The 20900-nt window shown below is 41.0% G+C and overlaps 1 protein-coding gene across 1 annotated transcript in view; it reads left to right on the forward strand.

Moving 5' to 3' along the window:
- The window catches only part of RELN (reelin), a 292013-nt gene that overhangs the window by 246819 nt on the left and 24294 nt on the right, over window positions 1-20900 (forward strand). Inside the window, exons 41-48 of the mRNA XM_074169082.1 lie at window positions 3525-3754; window positions 6758-6978; window positions 8003-8150; window positions 11482-11740; window positions 12616-12865; window positions 15128-15296; window positions 18552-18692; window positions 19551-19728. Of these exons, the coding sequence (XP_074025183.1) occupies window positions 3525-3754; window positions 6758-6978; window positions 8003-8150; window positions 11482-11740; window positions 12616-12865; window positions 15128-15296; window positions 18552-18692; window positions 19551-19728 (1596 nt within the window). The remainder of the gene's footprint in view (window positions 1-3524; window positions 3755-6757; window positions 6979-8002; window positions 8151-11481; window positions 11741-12615; window positions 12866-15127; window positions 15297-18551; window positions 18693-19550; window positions 19729-20900) is intronic.

Below are 20900 nucleotides of genomic sequence, written 5' to 3' on the forward strand. Positions count from 1 at the left end.
CCATCATGTGGGTGTATCATGAAGCTTTTAATACACAGATAAGGGAAATTTCTGCCTCAAAGTCTTCTGCTTTCTTGCCTAAATTGCTACTTTGTCCATGCCTATAAACCTGCACTGATAGCATTAGAGTCCATGTCCTACAAGTTGGAGGGTCACCACTGGCAGACAAGACGATGAGCAAAAAATGAGTATCCAGATTGCCACTTCACAGCCTGCTCAGAATAAGTGTGCAGGCGGACCAGTGGGCAGCATTGCCACGAGCTGACCCAGTGGAGAGCTACCACCTCATCTATGACAATAGAAATTAATTTTTCCTACCTGTTGGCTAAGCTGCCCTGAGTGTACTTTCTCAGAGAGCCAAGGCTCTACTTTCCTTTTGCTTCTGCCCATACTTTCATAGAGGCTCTGGTGGAAGCTGTTCTATGCCCATGATGGCCTGAATTCCTCCCATCTTAGGCTGTTATCTAAAGCTCATTAATAAGGAGCATATTTTTTGTGCTTGTCATATAGTCAGTGGAAACAGGCACCCCGACAACAATACATAGTCTAAACTAAAGTGTGTGTCTGGTTTATCCTAAAATCTAAACTGTGCATTGGCTAGGGCAGCTACTGATGGGAGTAACCATTTAGCCTAGTATGTATTAAGTTTAGAGGGGTCATTACATTGTCATTAAGAAATTGTAAAAGAATCTTTCATGTAAATTGCCATGCCACAATTACCAGGCTGCTTTTAAAAAGATGTAGCATGCTGTAGCATTAAACAGCAAATGATACTGATTTATAAACCTTTACTAAAACGATAGTGAGGGTTTTCCAAGAAAACTAGGTTTAGCTGTGTACTCATGCATGCTTCAGTTTGTCATGAAACTAATTCATAAATTATTGAATGCAAACCATTTTCTGTCTTAAAATATAGATTACAGCCTGTAGAACAAAAATGCTTGAGGTCACTTTAAGATATTTATAAGTCTTCAGAGCATTAACCTCATAAAATCTACATGCTTACTTCCATATGTGGTAAGAACACTGTTTTCAGCTCACGTTTTTGAGGACATTAGTATAAATGAAGAAGTTATGCATAATGCAGGAGAGTTTCTCTCTGTGTCTCAAGAGTCAAAACCTATATTGGGTCAAGCATCTCTCCAAGCTTCCAGATGAGTAGACAACCCTTCTAGTCAAATGTAGGTTGATAAGACTCATGTGCGCTGAAGAGTGACGGAGGAAATTTGATGTAGAATACATTTCCAGCATTCATGCACAGTTCTAAGTATTACTGGTTTTTAGAAAGAAACAGGTTTTCATTGCAGAGCAGTATGTTAGAAAGGCTCATGTGTGCTGAAGAGTGATGAATGAAATTCAATGTAGAATACATTTTCAACATTTGTAGAATCACAGAAATGTTTGGGTTGGAAGGAACCTTTAAAGGTTATCTAGTCCAACCCCCCTGCAATGATCAGGGACATCTTCAACTACATCAGGTCACTCAGAGCCCTGTCCAACCTGAACTTGAATGTTTCTAGGAATGGGGCATCTACCACCTCTCTGGGCAACCCGGGCAAGTGTCTCACCACCCTTATGTAAAAAATGTCTTCCTTATACCTACTCTAAATCTACCCTCTTTTAGTTTAAAGCCCTTACCCCTTGTCCTATTGCAACAGACCCTGCTAAAAAGTTTGTCCCCATCATTCTTATAAGCCCCCTTTAAGTACTGAGTTCACAATAAAGTCTTCCCAGAGCCTTCTCTTCTCCAGGCTGAACAACCCCAATACTCTCAGCCTGTCCCCATAGGAGAGGTGTTCCAGCCTTCTGATCAACTTCAGGGTCCTCCTCTGGACTCCCTCCAACAGGTCCATGTCCATCTTATGGTGGGGCTCCAGAGCTGGACACAGTACTCCAGGTGGGGTCTCACCAGAGTGGAGCAGAGGGGCAGAATGACCTCCCGCGACCTGCTGGTCATGCTTCTTGTGATGCAGCCCAAGATACGATTGGCCTTCTAGACTGCAAGCACACATTGTTGGCTCATGTCCAGCTTTTCATCCACCAGTACCCCCAAGTCCTTCTCCTCAGGGTGCGCTCAATCCATTCCCCAGCCTGTATTATACCAGGGGTTGCCCTTACCCAGGTGCAGAACCCTGCTCTTGGCCTTGTTGAACCTCATGAGGTTCACATGGACCCACTTCTTGAGCTTGTCCAGGTCCCTCTGGATGGGAACCCGTCCCTCAGGTGTGTCAACTGCACCACTCAGCTTGGTGTCATCCACAAACTTGCTGAGGGTGGACTCCATCCCACTCTCTATGTCATTGATGAAGATACTAAACATGTACAGTTCTGAATATTACTGGATTTTAGAAATAGATTTTCATTACAGAGCAGCATGTTAGAAAGACACCTATTTTTCTCTACAAAGGTATGTAAAAAACCAAAAATATTTCATAGTTTTATTACTGACTTTTTATTTTATCAGCAATGGGTTTTCATTTATTGCATGGTAAGCATAGTACATCTTATTTTATATGACATCCTGTAAAGGAACTAATTCTTTTTTTATATAAGCAATTTGAAACTAAGAATGTCTTATTATCAGTGTGAAAGAAAAGCAGACTAATTTGCATTGGGGGCACACAGAAAATATGTCTTAGGAGGTCTCAGATTCTTTGCAAAACATTTTATTTTTTTTCAGTAGTAGAACTGTTGCTCGTGTAGGTTTTCTGCCTTTTCTACTGTTCTCTACATCAGGAATCTTGTAAGAACACTCTGAGAAATCTGCCACTGCCAAACTGTGTTTTGGTGTGACATTGAATTTAAACCAAATCCATCTATGATACTCTTTAAATGCTGTCTCCTGGGGCTTTGCCGCTATGCATGAGCGAAAGGTAGGGGGTGTGAAAGCTGAAGAATATATTGAAGTGATACAGCAAACACCTTGAAGGGTGTGGGTCCTGTGGCATAAGCTTTTTCTTTCTTTTTTTTTTTTTTGTAAGTGTAACATAAAAGAGGAAGATAATGCAGCCGGAAAAAAAAAAAAAGAAAAAAAAAAAGAAAAAAAACCAAAACAAAACCAACCAACCAAACAAAAAACTTCATGTTTGCACATTTTGTTTTAGTATTTCTGGTTTTAAAAATGTACAGGTTTTTGGTGCTGTGATTATTTCAGTACCTGCCAGAGGACTGCAAGAACTGATGCATTTGCTCCAGCAATATTAGCAGCTCTCCTTTGGGATTTTGTCTAATTAACTTTATGATTTTCTCTTATTGGAAGTAGTTGGGGATTTCATATTACAGTCATTATATGATAAGCCAGAGTGCAATATGCCCATGGAGAGGGAGGACAAGGTGCAAGAGTTCAAGTTCATGTGCATGTCCTGAGTGCATCATCCCAGTTGTTAAATGAGCTGCCAAATCCCCATTTTCCTGGGCTAAATAAATACTGCACGAAATGGGGGAGGCTCACTGAGATGAAGAGTGATTAGGTGTCCCACAGCCTGCCCTATGTCATCTTCTGCATTTCGTGTCTTGGCGCTCAGATCAATATCGGCTGCACCACTGACAGCTCCTCCGCTGACCCGGTGAAGCTGGAGTTCTCACGGGATCTGGGGGCGACCTGGCACCTGCTGCTCCCCTTGTGCTACAGCAGCAGCAGCCGCCTCAGCTCCCTCTGCTCCACCGAGCATCACCCGAGTAGCACTTACTACGCAGGCACCACCCAGGGCTGGAGAAGGGAGGTCATTCACTTTGGAAAACTGCACCTCTGTGGGTAAGTGTCCAGCTCCTATTCCTGCCTGGCTGCTTGTTGGGTCGTTTTTGTTTCTGTTTTCCATCCAAAATGTTCTCCCAGCACAAGAGCGGTCCATAAGAACTGCAGCACTAGAGCAGACCAGTTGACCGGTTTTTCTGCACTTTTTGTCCTGAATGACAATTAGCATTCAGGTGATTCCCCAAAATATGTTGTGCGTAATGCTAGTGTAGAATAATCACAGATAATTTCCTATTTATCCGTATATCTAATTGGTGACATTGGAAGTGCGTTGCACGGTAAAATGAATTCAAAACTGACTATCTTTAAATCTCCTTCATTGCTCTTTACTGCAGTGCATTAGCCATTTGAATTCGTCATGGATATTTTTGCATTAAATTTGAGATTCATTCGAAAATGCAGTAAAACGTGAGCTAGTATAAACTTGATTCTACTTCAGAGTAAGGAAATGGACACGCCTAAATACTCGCGGTCTCTTATAGCTGCAAAGTTCTCTGATTCTAAGAAATAACCTGCTGCAGTCACTCAGGAACTTAAAGTTTGAGAGACAAGCCAGGTTGGATGATGACAGACACATAGCACAGAAAAATACATGCTAGCAGGCATAATAATAAGTAACTTTTCAAAGCATAAAACAGCATTGGTTACTTTTTCAGAGAAAACTGCCTTCTAGCATCAACTCAGTTTGTGTAAAAGATCACATCATTAAGGATTAAACTGTAGCCACATGAATGAAAATGAGCTATGCAACTACAAGACTTCATGAGCTATGCAACTCTGAGACTAAGTATTTCTGAAACTACTGCGTGCAGTGGGCCCTCCACTAAATAAGTGGCCCCATACGTGCCTCTGAAACTATGAAAAGACCTATATAAGAGATGTGAACCAAGTATGGAAAGCCTGGATGTTTAATAATTTAAGAAAATGTTTAAATTTTAAACTTGAATTTTCTGGTTTATGACAGTTAACATTTCAAGCATGGAATAGGTAACCATCTCTTGCAACAGCTCATTTGTCGTTGTGTTTTTGCCCGAAATAATTATTTGACCCTTTACCCAACTACTGATGCAACCCTCCAAATGAAAATTTTGACTATGCAGACTCCTAACTCATTTAAACCTTCCAGCTATTTTGATTTTGTCCTCTGGTCCTGAGTGTCTGTCCTATTTGCTTGCCTTCCCTCCTGTTCCTTCCCCAAGACATCAGGCTAGAAGCCAGTTGCTGATGGCCAGCCAAACCCAGTAGCACAGAGCAGCTTCCATGGAGCATTCGGTGCCATGGAATTCTTGGTCCAGAGGGCTGAAGGTATATTTTCTCCACCAGAATCCACTGGAATTACAAGAAAAAAACTCCAAACCTGACTCCTTGTGTAACGCTAAAAAACCCCAACCTTTTCATCCCCCAAAGTGTCAAGTGATTATATTTAAATGAAGACATTTTCAGCTATTTCCACTACATATGTTATTTTGGAAATTAATATGTGTTCTCAGCATACAGCTGTAACTAAGAATTAGTATTCCAGCCCAAGGCCTGTTGAGTCATTCAAGAAACCCCTACCGACTTCAGCAAGACCCGTATTTCACTCTGTGCTTCAGACATGAGTCATGCTTCACCCCCGCCTGAGAGAAGGAGCTGACCATGCCTCGGAGGTGGAACGAATCACAGAATCACAGAATCACAGAATGTTATGGGGTTGGAAGGGACCTCTGGAGATCATCTAGTCCAACCCCCTGCCAGAGCAGGGCCACCCAGAGCAGGTTGCACAGGAACATGTCCAGGTGGGGTTTGAATGTCTCCAGAGAAGGAGACTCCACCACCTCTCTGGGCAGCCTCTTCCAGGGCTCTGCCACCCTCACAGGAAAGAAGTTCCTCCTCGTGTTTAGGTGGAACTTCTTATATTCAATCCCACCCACGGGGTGGAGATCTCCTCCAAAGAGGTGCTTGCAACACCTCCAGCCTCCACCTTGTGAGCTTCACCTCAAGGCACACTAAAATCAATGGTTTTGACTTCCAGCAGGACTCTGGTTCTCGGGTGTCTTAAAACTCTTAGTAGCGTCCCCACTGATCAGCTATCCTTCATTGCCTAAATCGCCTCATAAAAATTCTTTTTTAGCAAATCAAGACAAAGAATCTTGTCAGCTTCCTGTGCTATTGATTCACCTGCTGCATTAAATATCTCTAACAAGACACATTAAACATGCAAGGCAATTAAATGCTTTTCCCTTCTCACTCTTCTAGTTTCCTTCCTCCTTTAAAACATTTTCTCAATTGGGAATAAAATTAGTCTCTCAAGTGTTTTTCCCCATCTCAACTTGTTTTCCCTCCTTTCCCAGTTAGTTCCTCTTTACATGCAGCATTGATGCAAGTAGCACTTAGGAGGCAAATTAAAAATGACATGACAGCACCCAAAGGAGAATATAGTTTAAATGAACAACTTGCAATATCAGTCTGGTTTAAGATTAAGCCGCCTGAAAGCAAGCCGAATAACTAGTGACGTGGCAGATCATGTTTTCTTTCCGTGTAACTGAGGGTGAGATCCTACCACCCCAGCTCCACAAGAGCCCTCCCTGGGGGCAGGGTGGCAGCATGAAGCGGGATTTCACTCTCCAGGAGAGGGTGAAAGTGGCCCCCTCTGACCCACACACTGTAAGCCAAAGAGGAAGGAAGTTCATCAGGGCCACGGCTATTCATCCTCCCCATGAACGATGCAGGGCTCTGGGTGGTTAGATTTTAAATCCCATTTTCAAGTGCGTCATTCAGTTGTGGTATTATGACTAATGAATAATGTTATTTTTATTTCTCTCGGCACTTGGGTTGAATGTCAACATAAAGATGCATGAGGTACTGAAGGAATTAGATATAGCAGTCAATTTCTAAAATTAAGCTATTTATCAAGCCAGTTCCAACAGAAAGAATACTATATATATGCATAGTATGATATGGATGGAATGCGAAAAAGATGGAACTATTACTTAAAGTAAGTACATTTTATGCCTTTTTCAGGTTGGCAAGGTTCAGGTGGTACCAAGGATTTTACCCTGCTGGATCCCAGCCAGTGACTTGGGCCATTGACAACGTGTACATCGGCCCCCAGTGCGAGGAGATGTGCAACGGCCACGGCAGCTGCATCAACGGCACAAAGTGCATCTGTGACCCCGGTTACTCTGGGCCAACCTGCAAAATAAGTACCAAGAACTCTGACTTCCTGAAGGATGATTTTGAAGGTATCTCTTCTCTTTTTTTGGTCTGAATTCTGCCTGTCTGTCTTAGTGGAACCCAGGGCCTGAGGGATGAAACAGCGAAGTCTTCCTCACCTGTCCATGCTTCTGAATTTAATTTATGAAGTGGGACTATTCCCATGAACCAAGTAGCTTAGATGTCACTCTCAAGCACGGTTTGCGAATGTCTGGTGGCTATCAGTTGTCTGGTTTGGAGTGTTGGACTCTTTGTGAAGGTGTTTATGCTGGAATACAGAATCTTCACCAAAATAGAATTTCTTGAAACTGCATGTAGAAAATAATTTTAGAAGGGAATGACGGTTCGATGGTAGTTTGACTTTAGCACAAACAGAACGCTTGCAAGTGAGGCAAACAACAGAGGGTTTTAAGGTTGTATCGTTTCTCACTGCAAGGGTAATCTAAATGGCCTTAGTACAGCACCCATGGTTTCAGAGCAGACCGTGTGTCTCAGCGGCGAGGGCCACCGCGCAGTAGGCACAGCAGACCCCAAGGGAGCAATGCCAGCAGGGAGCTCAAAGCTTCCTGTGGGCCTGGGGAGGTACAGCATTCATGCACACAACTCTAAAACCACCAAGAGATTTCCCCCACTAGCAAGCATGGCAAGAAGAGCACATTTTGAATAAAGCAGGACCTATGAACCAAACTCATCCCTTCACAGGTGCTGCTGTTCATTTTCAATTTTGCCAGCCCTTGCTTGCATGCTACCACATGGTATTCAAAGTTTCTTTATAGACCTGGGTACTTTATGTTACCTTTAAAAGAAATGATGAAAAACACAAAATCCTGTGAATAGCTGGAGACTAAGATCCGCAACTTCATACTTTGGGGTTTATTTTGTTTATTTTGTTTTGAGTCGTGGCAGTTTTCTAGAAAACATTGCATCGAAAACACCGAATATTTCTTCACTCTGCATGTGATGTTTAATTGAGCTCCCTTCCTCTGGAAATAGTACTCTTGCAGTAGGCGCACTTCGGAGTAAATCATAAATATGTATTTACTGTGTATTCAGGTCAGCTGGAGTCAGATAGATTCCTGCTTGTGAGTGGTGGAAAGCCGTCAAGGAAATGCGGTATCATGTCTGGAGGAAACAACCTTTTCTTTAATGAAGAAGGCTTACGTATGCTGATGACTCGAGACCTAGATTTGTCACAAGCCAGGTAACACAAGTTCAAAGTTCTTTCAGGATTTCACTGAAGAAATAATATACTGAAGCATAATACATATGTCATACTTCTGTGTTGAGGGTAAGCTGATATACTCTGTGGTTTTTACATAGCAAATATTCCATTTTAACCACTGTTATAATTTTATATTAAATTTAGCTTGAATTTTAATGGGATTAACCATTTAAATGTTTCTTTTTTTCCTTGAATAAGAACTCCAGGATTGATACCACACCTTCAGTAGTTTATGAAAGTTTTTATTTCTTAAATGCCTAACATGAGAAATCAATTGCACGCCACACGCTCTGCTTGTCTTACTGTTGGTTGTATTATGAACCATTGCTGAAACAGGAATATCTGCTGCCAGTGTAATTCTTACATTCATCATCTCATAAATCTTTCATTTTTGAAGCTTACTTTCTTCTTATTGTGCACATTTGTTTCCAATAATTCACTGAGAAATTCCCAGAAAGCTGTCACCAGCTACACTGAGCACAGCAATTGAAAAACAAATATTTTTAGTGTATTTAGAGATTCTGTTGCATCATTATGGCCTGCAGAGGAGATACTTGATGAGTGAGACATGCTAAGCAAGCCACATTAAAAAAAATTATACAATATAAGTTAAGCCACATCCTAATTGCGTGCATGCTAACAAATAGGCATTGTTTTCTAATTTATTCAGTATATTAGCTTATATCCTTACATTATTACTTTGGAGACATGGCATTTTCTCCGAGACTTTTCTCCACTGATCTCTTGTAAACATCCTACTCCTCTCTAATGTTCTGTGGGAAACACTTTAATAGGCACTTTATCTCTTTTTGACTTGTCTTCATTAGCATCAAAGCTTTAAATAATGGTTTAATTGTAGAGGCTCATGGTCAGTAAAGATGCCTAATTTCTAACCATTATATTTTTTAGATCAGCAATTAGCTAACCCTTGGTGAGGTTTAATATTAAAGATTCCTGTACTGAATTTGTAAGATTCCTCACAACAAACTTTCAGAACTTGGTAAACACAAACATCAATTCTCTGCGCTACTCTGACTCCCAGACTGTTCTGAAATTTAAATATTGTTTAACAAAAGATACAAGGGAACTTGTGAGCTGCTCCATTAGACTAAATGACATGTTTTCCTTATTGCTCGTGTTCAAAGAACCATCATTTATCTCTTCTCCATGATAGTCTGTGGCTGGATTTGCATATATTGACCTCAAGGTGTTATATGGAGATAAATGACTTCTGTCTTACTAAAAGGAAAACAAAGCAGTACATTTAATTTCTTGTATATGCTGATGAAAAATAACAGTTATTAACAAATAACTGTATGCTCTCTTCTGAACAGCAAGGCAGACTGCAGCGGTGTTGCTGGGGGCTGCTCTTTAACAACCTAAAGTAATTGCAGTGGGATTTTCTTAATTTCCAGGCTGAGCCTATCAGCCACCTGCAAAGCACAACAGATTTGGGGAGAGGTTTCAATTTATACCAGGAATGATGAAAACTAGCATTTCTAATAGATCTTTTAAAGGGTACTAGACTCAGTAGTCACATTCAATCCTCCCCTTTTCTTCCGAGGAGACCCCCTGAAGTACACAGGCGAGCAGTGGTGTCAGTGCTGCAAGCCACGCTCGGCACCTGGGGACTGCGAGTGGCTTCTGCGATCCACTATCCACTCCCATCACATCTATATTTTAAAGAATTTAACACAGGGGGCAGTTTATCCCCATCATGGTGACACCAATAGTTGAAACCGCACAGTGTGAAATACCAGTAGGGACAGCATATTTTAGGTATCGCACCTGATTGAAATCCTTTTCAATTTTGAATTACTAGAAGAATAACCACACATTTTAGTGATACTAGATCTACAAAAAACCTTTGCTTTTCCATTTCAAAACAGGCAAAACCTTTGCAAAGATATCTGGGGGGTGAGAAGAGAGATACTTAAAATTACTGACTTTTTAATCTGCTAGACGTTACGTTACCTATATTTGAGTGGGTTATTACTATAGTACTAAAAATTCAGATAAAAGAATAGCAATCCACAGAGAGCAGATTCAACAGAGACAAGGTCACCTGGGTTTATTTCTTTTGAATTATGTGGCGAATGCTGGAGTAAATCTGAGGAGGCACGAAGACTTGCCAGCAGTGAATCCAATCCATTACATTTGATATGTTGATCCACAAGGGTCCCCAGTGCTCCTTTACAGCACAAGCAATATGTTATGTCTGGGACATGGAGGTGGATATAATCTATAGTGAAAGAAGTTATATATAGTAGCAAGAGAAACCATGAGTCGCAGCGAGGACTAGAATTAATTGACTTGCAGGTTTGGTGTTTTATTGAAGCTTTGTCTGCTCAGCACCTCTGCAGCCTCCACTCCCAGCGGATTTACCTGCAGATCAAACCAGAGCAAGACTTTTGATACAAAACTTCTTTTTGCGCTGTTTCATTTAACCATGAGCCGGGCAGCACTAACGCAATAATAATTAGAACAGTTACGACACTCTAAAGCTCTACAAAAGCTCTGCAAACATGAATTAATACTTGTAATATCCCTGCGAGTCCGATAGGTAAATATCATTACAGCAGCAGTTCCCTCCGCTCCAAGTGCACAGTAGAGCTATTTATGAGCATCGGCTAACGGGAAGAATTTCACAGTTTGATACAAGTCTATTGTGCTGCTTTGGAGAAGCCAATTAAATAGGGGATGAAAGCACTGGTGTCCCTGGGTGGCTCGGGCTGGCTTCGGGGGAGCCGGCGCATTTAAGCGGTGTGATTTAGACAAATTTCCCAGGCTGACTAAATGGACAAAATGATCCCTGAAAGTGAAACGTGCTTTGTTCTCCTGTCCAGATTTTCTCTGGTTCATGCCAATGGAAAATGGGGATGCTTATTTTAAATTTAAGCATTTCAGCAAATTCATAGCAAATTATGATCTACTTAGGGCACCGTTACTTTTCTGCCACTAAAACCTGCACTCGTGGGTCACAGGGATAAAAATTTCACCCAGGATTATGTTTCTGATATTTGCAACACCATCTGCTATGCAGACAAAAGCTCAAAACGTAAATTACCGTCTTTGTTCAGCCCCTTCTACCTGGCAAAATACCACATAGGCAAAATGAAATTTTGTCATCCCACCTGTCTGTCTACTTATATTCCGGAGGCTTTGAAAAGGAAATCATAAGATCTCCTAAAGTAGACTCTTACAGCAGAAAATCACAGGGCTAGTCAATAGTCAAACTCCAAGTCTCCCTACTTGGTTACCTAGGATGTTGCAGAGAAGAAATCTTTCCAGTAATTGCTCCCCCTGTTAGATTTGTGCAGTTCTTCATGAGACTGGGATGCGGCAAGGGGGTGCCAGACCCCAGGAGCCAGCCTGTGCTGCTGCAGTATTCGCTCAATGGGGGCCTTACGTGGAGTCTTCTCCAGGAGTTCCTCTTCAGTAACTCCAGCAACGTGGGACGATACATTGCCCTGGAAATTCCCTTGAAGGCTCGTTCCAGCTCCACTCGGCTTCGTTGGTGGCAACCATCCGAGAACGGGCATTTCTACAGTCCCTGGGTAATTGACCAGGTAAGGAATCCTCTGGGCTGGTTTTTTTTAATACAACTTTAAACTCTTTTCAGTCTTAATGTTTCCCTTTTGTTAGCGTATATCATTTCACTGGGTCAAGCAAAAATGCTTTGTATAAAGATATTCCAGAATTATAATAATCTAGCAAAATAATAGAGTACAACTACTGTTTGCTAACCTTGTGGCTTTAATGCACTGTTTCCATGCAGGATAATGAACGCCCATTTTGGAGCTAGGAAAGTCTTTTCTACAGGGGTAGAACCACAGGTTCATATTGCAGAAGGCCTTGCCATGCAACATGCAAGTCCGAGCTCAAACTTCAAAAACCCTCCTTTAAAATCTATCCAAATGTGTAATTGGCTTGGTAGAACGTGATAGGAAAAAATTATAGAAAAATGTCAAGCGATATCCTTCTAATTTTGAAAAAAACACACTTTTTTTCATATTTGGGATTTGCTTCTATGAAGATTATTATATTGCTTTGTACAACTTGGTATAAATCTCAAGAAACCCAACTGAAGGTATTGCACTCTAAGTAGTGATATTGGGCTGTCCAAGATCAATTTGCTTAAATATTTATGTTTTTTTAAAGCAGTTAGTCCAGGTCCTTAGGAAAATCCCAGAAACTCCCAGCCACGTCTAATGATGTGGTTACAAAATTTTACTTCCTATCCCTCCATTTAAAAATGAAAAAAGATATTCCCCTTCCTCATAACCTAAAGTCTTTACAAAGTAAATTTGTCCATTTTGAACCAGCAGAACATATATGCATAGATGGTAAATCTCTTCCTCCATGAAGCTATGTCATGTGTATGGTTGTGAAGACTTCTAGGTTTTTTTTCTTTTCACTAACAATTCTTTTCCTAATGCTTCAGATTCTTATTGGAGGAAACATCTCTGGCAATACAGTATTAGAAGATGATTTCACCACACTGGATAGCAGAAAGTGGCTGCTCCATCCTGGTGGAACAAAGATGCCAGTCTGTGGCTCTACTGGGGATGCTCTAGTGTTCATTGAGAAAGCCAGCACCCGCTATGTTGTCACCACTGACATTGTTGTCAACGAAGACTCTTTCTTGCAAATAGATTTTGCAGCATCCTGCTCTGTCACGGACTCCTGTTACGGTAATGACTTCTTGGTAAATCCTGCCCTTCCTCTTCCTCTCCTGTACAGGAAAGTTCACGTGTTTTCTGGTTCCATTATCCATTGTAACGAGAACTGAGAAACAGAAGAAAGCTGCATGTTTCTGCTAGGAATTGTAGTATCAGCATTTTTATTCTAGGTGTCTGAAGCCTAAGATACACTAAAGTATATTATTCCCTCCGGGCACTTAAGTTGCAGTTCAATTCATTTAAGAAAAAGACTATTAGCTGTCTTACTCAAATGCATTTACCAGTGCATGGTATCCACTGCTTGGGGTGACGTTGTGATTCTATATAGTAAGCAGCTGGGTGTTCCCAGCATATGTTTCTTGCTTTGTGGTTTTTTCAGATCTTACTTGCACCTCTATAATAATTTTTATCAGCATACATCTGACAAGCTAAGCCGGCATGAACTGCGTACATTGGTATTGTCTGTATGAAATAATAAACATGTATATATGTATGTATATAAGCATGTATGAATGTGTGCATACATATATGCACATGTGAGTGTATATATGTATGCATATACACAGTGATGTGACTTTTAACTACCTAGCTTCCTTTTTTTCCATATGGTGTATATTCAGCACAGCACATACTTTTATATGTGTGTATATACACACATATACATATATATACACATATAAATAAAAACATATATGCACTGAATACACATCACAGAAATTAAAAATTAGTTCATTATGTGAATTTTAAGATGCACAAGAAATAGGTCTTTCTAGCTTCTGAATGCTTGTTTGCATCAAGAAAACATCTTACATTATTAAATCTTAAATTATCTTCTTTCAGCGTAGGGTTTTGGGGTATAGATTTTTTTCTGAGGAGAATACAATATGTTGCAGCATGAAGCATGTGTTAACTCACTAGGTTGCTGACTATTCCTCTAGAATTCTGCATAAAAATGGAGAAAGGTTTTACATGAAGTCCCAAAAGTGGCTTATCTGATTTTTCTATTCTGAATCCGATGGAAGTAACCACGATATTTTACTCACATGCTTAATGATAATTTTTTTCTTTTGGTATTAAAGCCACTTCAGCATCCTAAGATCATCTCTGCTAAGTTTAAAGGTGTTTTGGCAGCTTAGATGTACACTGGCAGAGAAACAGTTCCTCCTTTTTTTGTTTCTTTGGCTACTATACTTACTATTATCTCAACTTGGTATTAAATTGGGCAGGACACTACCTAATCATGCTTCCAGTCATGATGAGCAAAGCATTTCATTTTGGTGATGGAGATTTGACGCTAAAAACTCACTTACCCTTGTTTGTATCCACTTGTCCTTGTTTTCCATAGCACTGTGTTCTGTGCTTAGACATCAAGTAGGACTGATTGGGTGATTAAGGGTCATTCTCTGCATACGAGGGTAGAAGAAATGGGTCCATAGTAATCAAAAAAGATCGCAGATTTACCACCCCTGTCACTGCAACCACCTTCCATGTTTTATACAGCCAGAATGCCTGGCAGCTGGAACATTTATTTCAAGTTACAGTTCTGTGCCTATTATTATTTCCTTTTTAATTGCTGCATAAAAGTTTAACTTGAAGTATTTAGTGAGTTTGACTAACCTTTATTTTTCATAATAAAAGTTTATAAGCCATAAACATCAAAACAATGAAATTGCTGACTTTCACTGAGAAATGAATACATTAGTTTAATGTGGCTAGACTGTGTTTGAATGAAAACAAGCTCGCTGACTAACAAACTCAATTTAAAATTGTTTATGCTGGATAATGAAATGAGCTGTCTGGAGGGGGTGGAAGTGTGACTAAACCATCTTGTGACAGAGCCAGAAGTTTTAATTTGAGTGTTGCTCTGCCTTATACAGCGATTAAATCCAGCTGAATCTTATCTTTCAGCCTGAAAAACAAAAAAGTTGCTGGTCATGATGCTGTCACATCACTTTCTTGCACGCTGCAGCTACAGAAATTGGTTTGACTTAATCCTGGCGACTTGACAGATGACTTTGTCGTTGCACCTGTGGTCCCTTGAGTTAGGTGGCGGGTGCGGAGGTGCACTGCACCCTTCTCCTGAGTCATATACATGTAACATATCCTCCAGCACTGCCACTGAAGGGGGTTTCTTTGTGCTTCTGACACAAGGGTTTGAAAAGTTTTGAGTGGTTATTTTGTCAGCGTAGACTCGTGACTGGGGGTTACCAGTTTATTGTGGACCTATGGATGTAAGTCTCTAAATTCAGTAACTAACCACCTTTCCATCCTTAGCTATTGAACTGGAATATTCAGTGGACCTTGGACTGACCTGGCACCCGATTTTGAGAGACTGTCTTCCCACTAACGTGGAATGCAACAAGTACCATCTCCAGAGGATTCTCATTTCAGACACTTTCAACAAGTGGACCCGCGTTACTTTGCCTCTGCCTCCCTATACCAGGTATTTCCCTCTGGTTTTCTGCAGAATAAATCTAAATGTGTAACTGTGTATTGAGGCATGATACATTATAGCATTAAAATAATTGTACCTTGCCATTTTTGTTTGGTCCACATCTATAGTAACAAATAAGTAAACCCCATCCTGCTTTGCATAAAAATTGAGAAGTTATTATATGCATTTACTTTTCTTAGTTATTTAAAGATAGGAAATTCTTGTCCATCTTGTCCTGCAGAGAGACAGGAGCATGGGGAACTTTGTAAAGAATCTCATTTTATCATCAGCCTAGTTAATTTCTGGTTGTTTTGGTGGCAAACTGGACTGGCTGAATCCCCACCTGCAGCCTGTGTTTGCTGGTTTTGGCTATGAGCTGGTGCTTTATAATCAAGCTTCTTGTTTTTTGGTGTCTTCCTTGTATCCTTTGCGTCTCTCAGCTTTGATGCTCTCATCATTGTTTTTACACATGCCGCATTTTCACCTCCTCTTCCTTTTCCTACATTCATCTTTGAGGGAAGAAAAACCATGGGATTTGTTGGGAGGCTGCAGTGAAAGGAGCTATTGGGAATGCTATTGGGAGTGTTGCCATACATGTCCCTGTGATGCCTCCAAAACTGCTGGATTTTTGTTTGGGTTTGTTGTTTGGTTTTTTTTCCCACACAGATCTATCTACACATAACTGGGTAGCTCAGCCTTCCAGTTTGTGTCCTTCTTGATGTGCTGTTTTGCAGTGAGAGCTGTGTCTGTCCCCCTCACAGTCATACCTGATAAAGCCGGCATAGAGCTAGCCCAAAGTAAACACAGGTAGCGTGGGCATCAGGCTCTCAGCACAACTTGACTCTTGTCAACAACTTGACAACAGCTTTGCTCCTGTTGCTGAGCCCAGTCTCCTCACGTAGGCAAAGGCTGTGCCAAGTGCAAGCACCGGAGTAGCCACAGGGCAGGCAGAGCCTATGCCTGTTTGAGAAGGTTGTTATGAAAGATGCCAACTAATGCACGTATGACTTCAGAAACAGAGACCTTTCTTTTTTAGCAATTGTACTGAGAGCGCCTGTACAGTTGCCAAAAGTTTTGAAACTAGTGGTGGAAAAGTCCGTGTTCTGTTACTAATCATTTTGGGCATCTAGACTCTTCCCTGTCTTCACTGCAGTGCTTCACATCAAGTAATGGTACTTTTTTAGGACTTGTTCCCAGCATTGATCTCCTCTGCTTACTCTTTTGTACTGCTTCGCTACATACTGTCTGCAAAATCCATTACCCCAACAGTTCTTGTATAAAGTCTGTAAATTTGTGTTCAGGAGGGGTTTTCTGGGGCTGAATAGGATAAATCAAGACTGGGGTTGATGTTCCAAACCAATTGAATTCGGACCTGAAAAGAACCTATCACCTGAGATAAACTCAGGTTTATAAATAGCTGTGATTTGAAGACTGAAAAGTTTTTTCAGCTGTATATGTCAAAAGAAGAAGTCTTTGCCCCTACTGAGGCAAAGATTGCTCTTCTGTCCAATCCAGTAACTACATTTGTTGGCTCAAGCAATATCATTTCCCAAATTAAGATCAGGACTGTGTGACAGAGGTTATTACAACCTTAGCTCACAAGCAAAGGAGAAGTTTAGCTTCAGAGTAAGTGCAGCTAATAGGCCTTTTGGTCTAGATGCAGTATAATTTTTATGCTGCTTTATTATTTCAAGCTGTGTGATAGCAGGTGTACATCTCTGTTTGTGCCTGTATGTTTTAGGAACATGCAGGCTACATAGTTAATAGTTTGGCCTGGGGCACAGCACCCATACTTACACAGTTCAGTGCTCGTGTACCCCAAAGCTATCTGACCTCTGGCCTATAGAAAGCAATGAACACTTAGTTATATCTTAGACTCGGAGACAATTTTAAAATGCAAAGCAAATACAAAGCTTCTCCCAGGAACATCAGCTCCACAAATTGTTAGTGAAGCACCAAACCTAAAGCAGGCAGTGTAAGATACAGGTGCTTGTCTTTTTTCCTAAAGGGCTTCCTCACAATTTATGCATTTCTTTAAAAAATGCTACTTGATGAGCATCTAGACAGCATGGCAGTAGATTTCTCTTTGGGTAAACTTGTTATTCGTTCACCTCATGTAACATATTTATAAAGAAATAATTCATGGGATAACACTGGACTTACTACAAAAGGTCTATTTTTACACTGAATAAATTTTGAGGATTTTGCTGTTTATTTGTTTTGGGGTTTACAATAATTGTGATTTCTAATTGCGTTTCAAAAGAAAACAGACTACACAAAGTTCAATACTGCCACCTAGTGCTGTACAGCAAAACATGGACTAGCTTGCATTTAACATGGTATTCTTGAAAAATTAAAAAAAAATTCAGCTACTTGCAGCTATTCAAATATAGGTGTTTAACGCTGCATGAGCTGAATAGCTCCTTGTTCCCCCCTGACTGTTTTGGCTTAGTTTTCATCATCTGTCTTGGGAGCTGAGACAATTCACATATACCTACATTAAAGTAAGGGGTATGACTAGGCAGCTAAACCCCCCCTTAATCAACAAAATGAAAATTATTTACTGAAAGGAGCCAGGATCAGACCACGGATCATTTCTTGACACTTCCAGCCAAGTCCTGGATGGAGGGGAGAGAGGAAACTGCAAAACCAGGGTGACGCCACAAGCCCAGCATGGGCACTCTCAGCTGTCCCCTGTAGATTTATAAATGGCAGTATCTTGCCTAGGAATCAATCCACTCCCCAGAGCTGCTCTTGCCTAAGTGTAGTTGGGAGAATTCATAGAGAAAAAATTGGGTTAGTTTGCTGACTTGGCCTGAAGCAATAAAACTCAGGCTCAGTGTGAAACTTGGAGGATTTGGGTGATTCTGGCTTGATCCAGTTCCCAACTATCCCTCAAGTTTGGATTTGCGCTGGGACATGTTTATGACTGGTCTGAGCTTCCCTTTGGGTATACCACCCCACCTTCTTCTCCACTGCACCAGCCACAGTCCACTTGCTTTGCTCTCACCAGTGAGCCTTTCCCCACCTCCAGCACTCTCAGCATGCTACCGAGCACCTGTGCTTTGTCCTGCTCTCAAAATGTGGGCACCCTGTTCTTGGCTTTTCAGGGACCTTGTTGTCAGGAATCAGCCCTGGGTTGTGCCAATATCAAACAAATCTTCCAGGAGCAGTCTAGCCTCAAGACTGACATTTCCTTTCAGTCAAAATAAAGATTAGCTTAGCTAGAAATACTACCTCTCTGTTTTTCTTTCTCTCCCAAAGGTCTCAAGCAACTCGTTTCCGCTGGCACCAGCCGGCTCCTTTTGATAAGCAGCAAACATGGGCAATCGATAACGTCTACATTGGGGATGGCTGCATAGACATGTGCAGCGGCCATGGGAAGTGCACACAAGACAACTGTGTGTAAGTGCAGTTTGTTCCCTGTCCTGCCCAGCGCTCCAGCATTTCATTCCTCTGCTGTGATTTCAATGAACTTGCAGGAAAGACTTTGATACAGACTTTGTCTGTGTAACAGCCAACATAGAGCCCTGCAAAGCTAACAAACAACAACCAGATCTCCCCAGATTTGTCTGTCTGGCAACAGAGAAATACCTTCCAGATGGATGTATTGCTTTTTTCCAGCCACAAATGGCAACAGAAATGGGGGAATGGCTGTATAATTGCGCTGTGACTGTGTTTGTTAGAAATATATTCTGCTGCAGAATAGACATATTATTGTGTTGTCCTCTGTCCTGACAGCACTGAAGGCACGATCTCCCTGGTGAAATCTGCATAGCAGCAGAAGACATTTCCATGCTGTTATCCAATTCTTGACAAATTATAAGGTTTTTCAGAGGAGAAAAAAAAAATGTGGACTGTATAAAGGAATAACCAGAAAGTACCCATCCACTAAAACTTTAACTGAAATTTACTTAAAATGTAACATCTCTGGGGCATTCTTAGACTTGGCACTTTATCTTAGTTTTATCTACCCAAGTACAATGTATTTTACTGATTTTACTCTGTGCTGGAGTGTACTCTGTATTAGCAGCTTGAATGATACATACTACTAGCCTTCCTAAAGTTATTTCTGTTTCATGTTAACAACTACAAAAAGTGGCAGATGTTTGACACCCCCATATCCCAGTTGTGCGCTAGTAAATGATACAGACAGCCTCTACGCGGAACAAGATGGCACCTTAATGTGGAATAACATGGCACTGATTAAACGTGCGTGCAGAGCCTTTGCCAGCTGAATTTTGCATTTGTTTTCCTCTGCAGCTGCGATGAGCACTGGGGGGGGCTCTACTGCGACGAGCCAGAGAGCCCCCTTCCGACACAACTGAAAGATAACTTCAATCGCTCGCCGTCGAACCAGAACTGGCTGACGGTGAACGGGGGCAAACTGAGCACGGTCTGCGGGGCGGTAGCCTCTGGGATGGCTCTTCACTTCAGCGGGGTGCGTGTCCAGCACGGGGGCTGACTCACTCCATCTGAGAGCATAAACGGGACTGATTAGAAAAGTTAAATAAATAGCAGTGTGTTAAAACATATACGCGTAACATATTACACATAAAATATATCAAAAATACGTATATCCTTTGCCTAGCTGAAGGACAAAGTCAGGCAGGTCCTACAGACTAGGGCCAGCCAGAAACACTCCAGGAGAGCAGATACATATTCCTGGCTATGCTGCAGCCAGGGAAATGAGATCGTTTGTGTGCCTCCTGAACGGAGCCGTGGAGGGGCCTTTGGAGGTGGAGCTGATAGATCAAAGCACAGTGCAAGTATGTAGACATCCAGTTCCGCTCACTCAAAACAGCCTCCTCATAGCACTTAAAAATTCCAGAGACTGGAGTTTGGCGCAGCTTCTAATCAGATCACAGAAGTAAATTAATAACTAGGTATTTGCATGTGCATAATTTACACTTGGTCCTTGAAAATACATTCACGTGTAGCTTTGTCCTTCAGATACTTCATTGCTGGGTTTCTTTCAGAGTAAGCTCAGAGTAAAATTTCCTGTGTTTTAGCTACATACTTAGATATCTAACCCAGGCCACTGCTGAATTACAGTTTGCTCACACATAGCTTCAGGATTATGAAAATGACAAAATAGTATTTTAGAAAACTTAAAACTTAAGTAACACAGTAAAACTTAAGCTTGTAGATCTCTTCCATGCAAATTTACAACTAGGTTCAAACTGATGCAGGTTTTCTAAAATAAGCTAACAGAAGCATTACATTTCTAATTCCCTCCAGTAGCACTAAGTAGGCACCACTAATAGACTAAGCAAGGTGTGTAAACTATATAAGGGATTATGGGAAAACATAAAATTGCTGTGTGATTTGTTGGTTTGCATAAATTGAACCACTAGCACATAATCTGTACTAGAGGCATGGATTTCTGTAACTCTTGTATTCAGAAGAAAGGTGAATACAATTCTTGGTACTGAACGTTGTAGAGCTGTAGGTACAAGCAGCAACGTGTATGAACACACAACAGGAATTTTTTAGATGGAACATAACTGAAATTATGTCCTTAAGGAATATCATTTATTCTTCTGTTGTAGCTTTACCTTTGTTATAATTAGTATAATTTTGTACAATTTTCAAGGTTTTATAACATGAAAT

Source organism: Numenius arquata, chromosome 2 (assembly GCF_964106895.1).
Source record: "Numenius arquata chromosome 2, bNumArq3.hap1.1, whole genome shotgun sequence".
NCBI lineage: Eukaryota > Metazoa > Chordata > Aves > Charadriiformes > Scolopacidae > Numenius > Numenius arquata.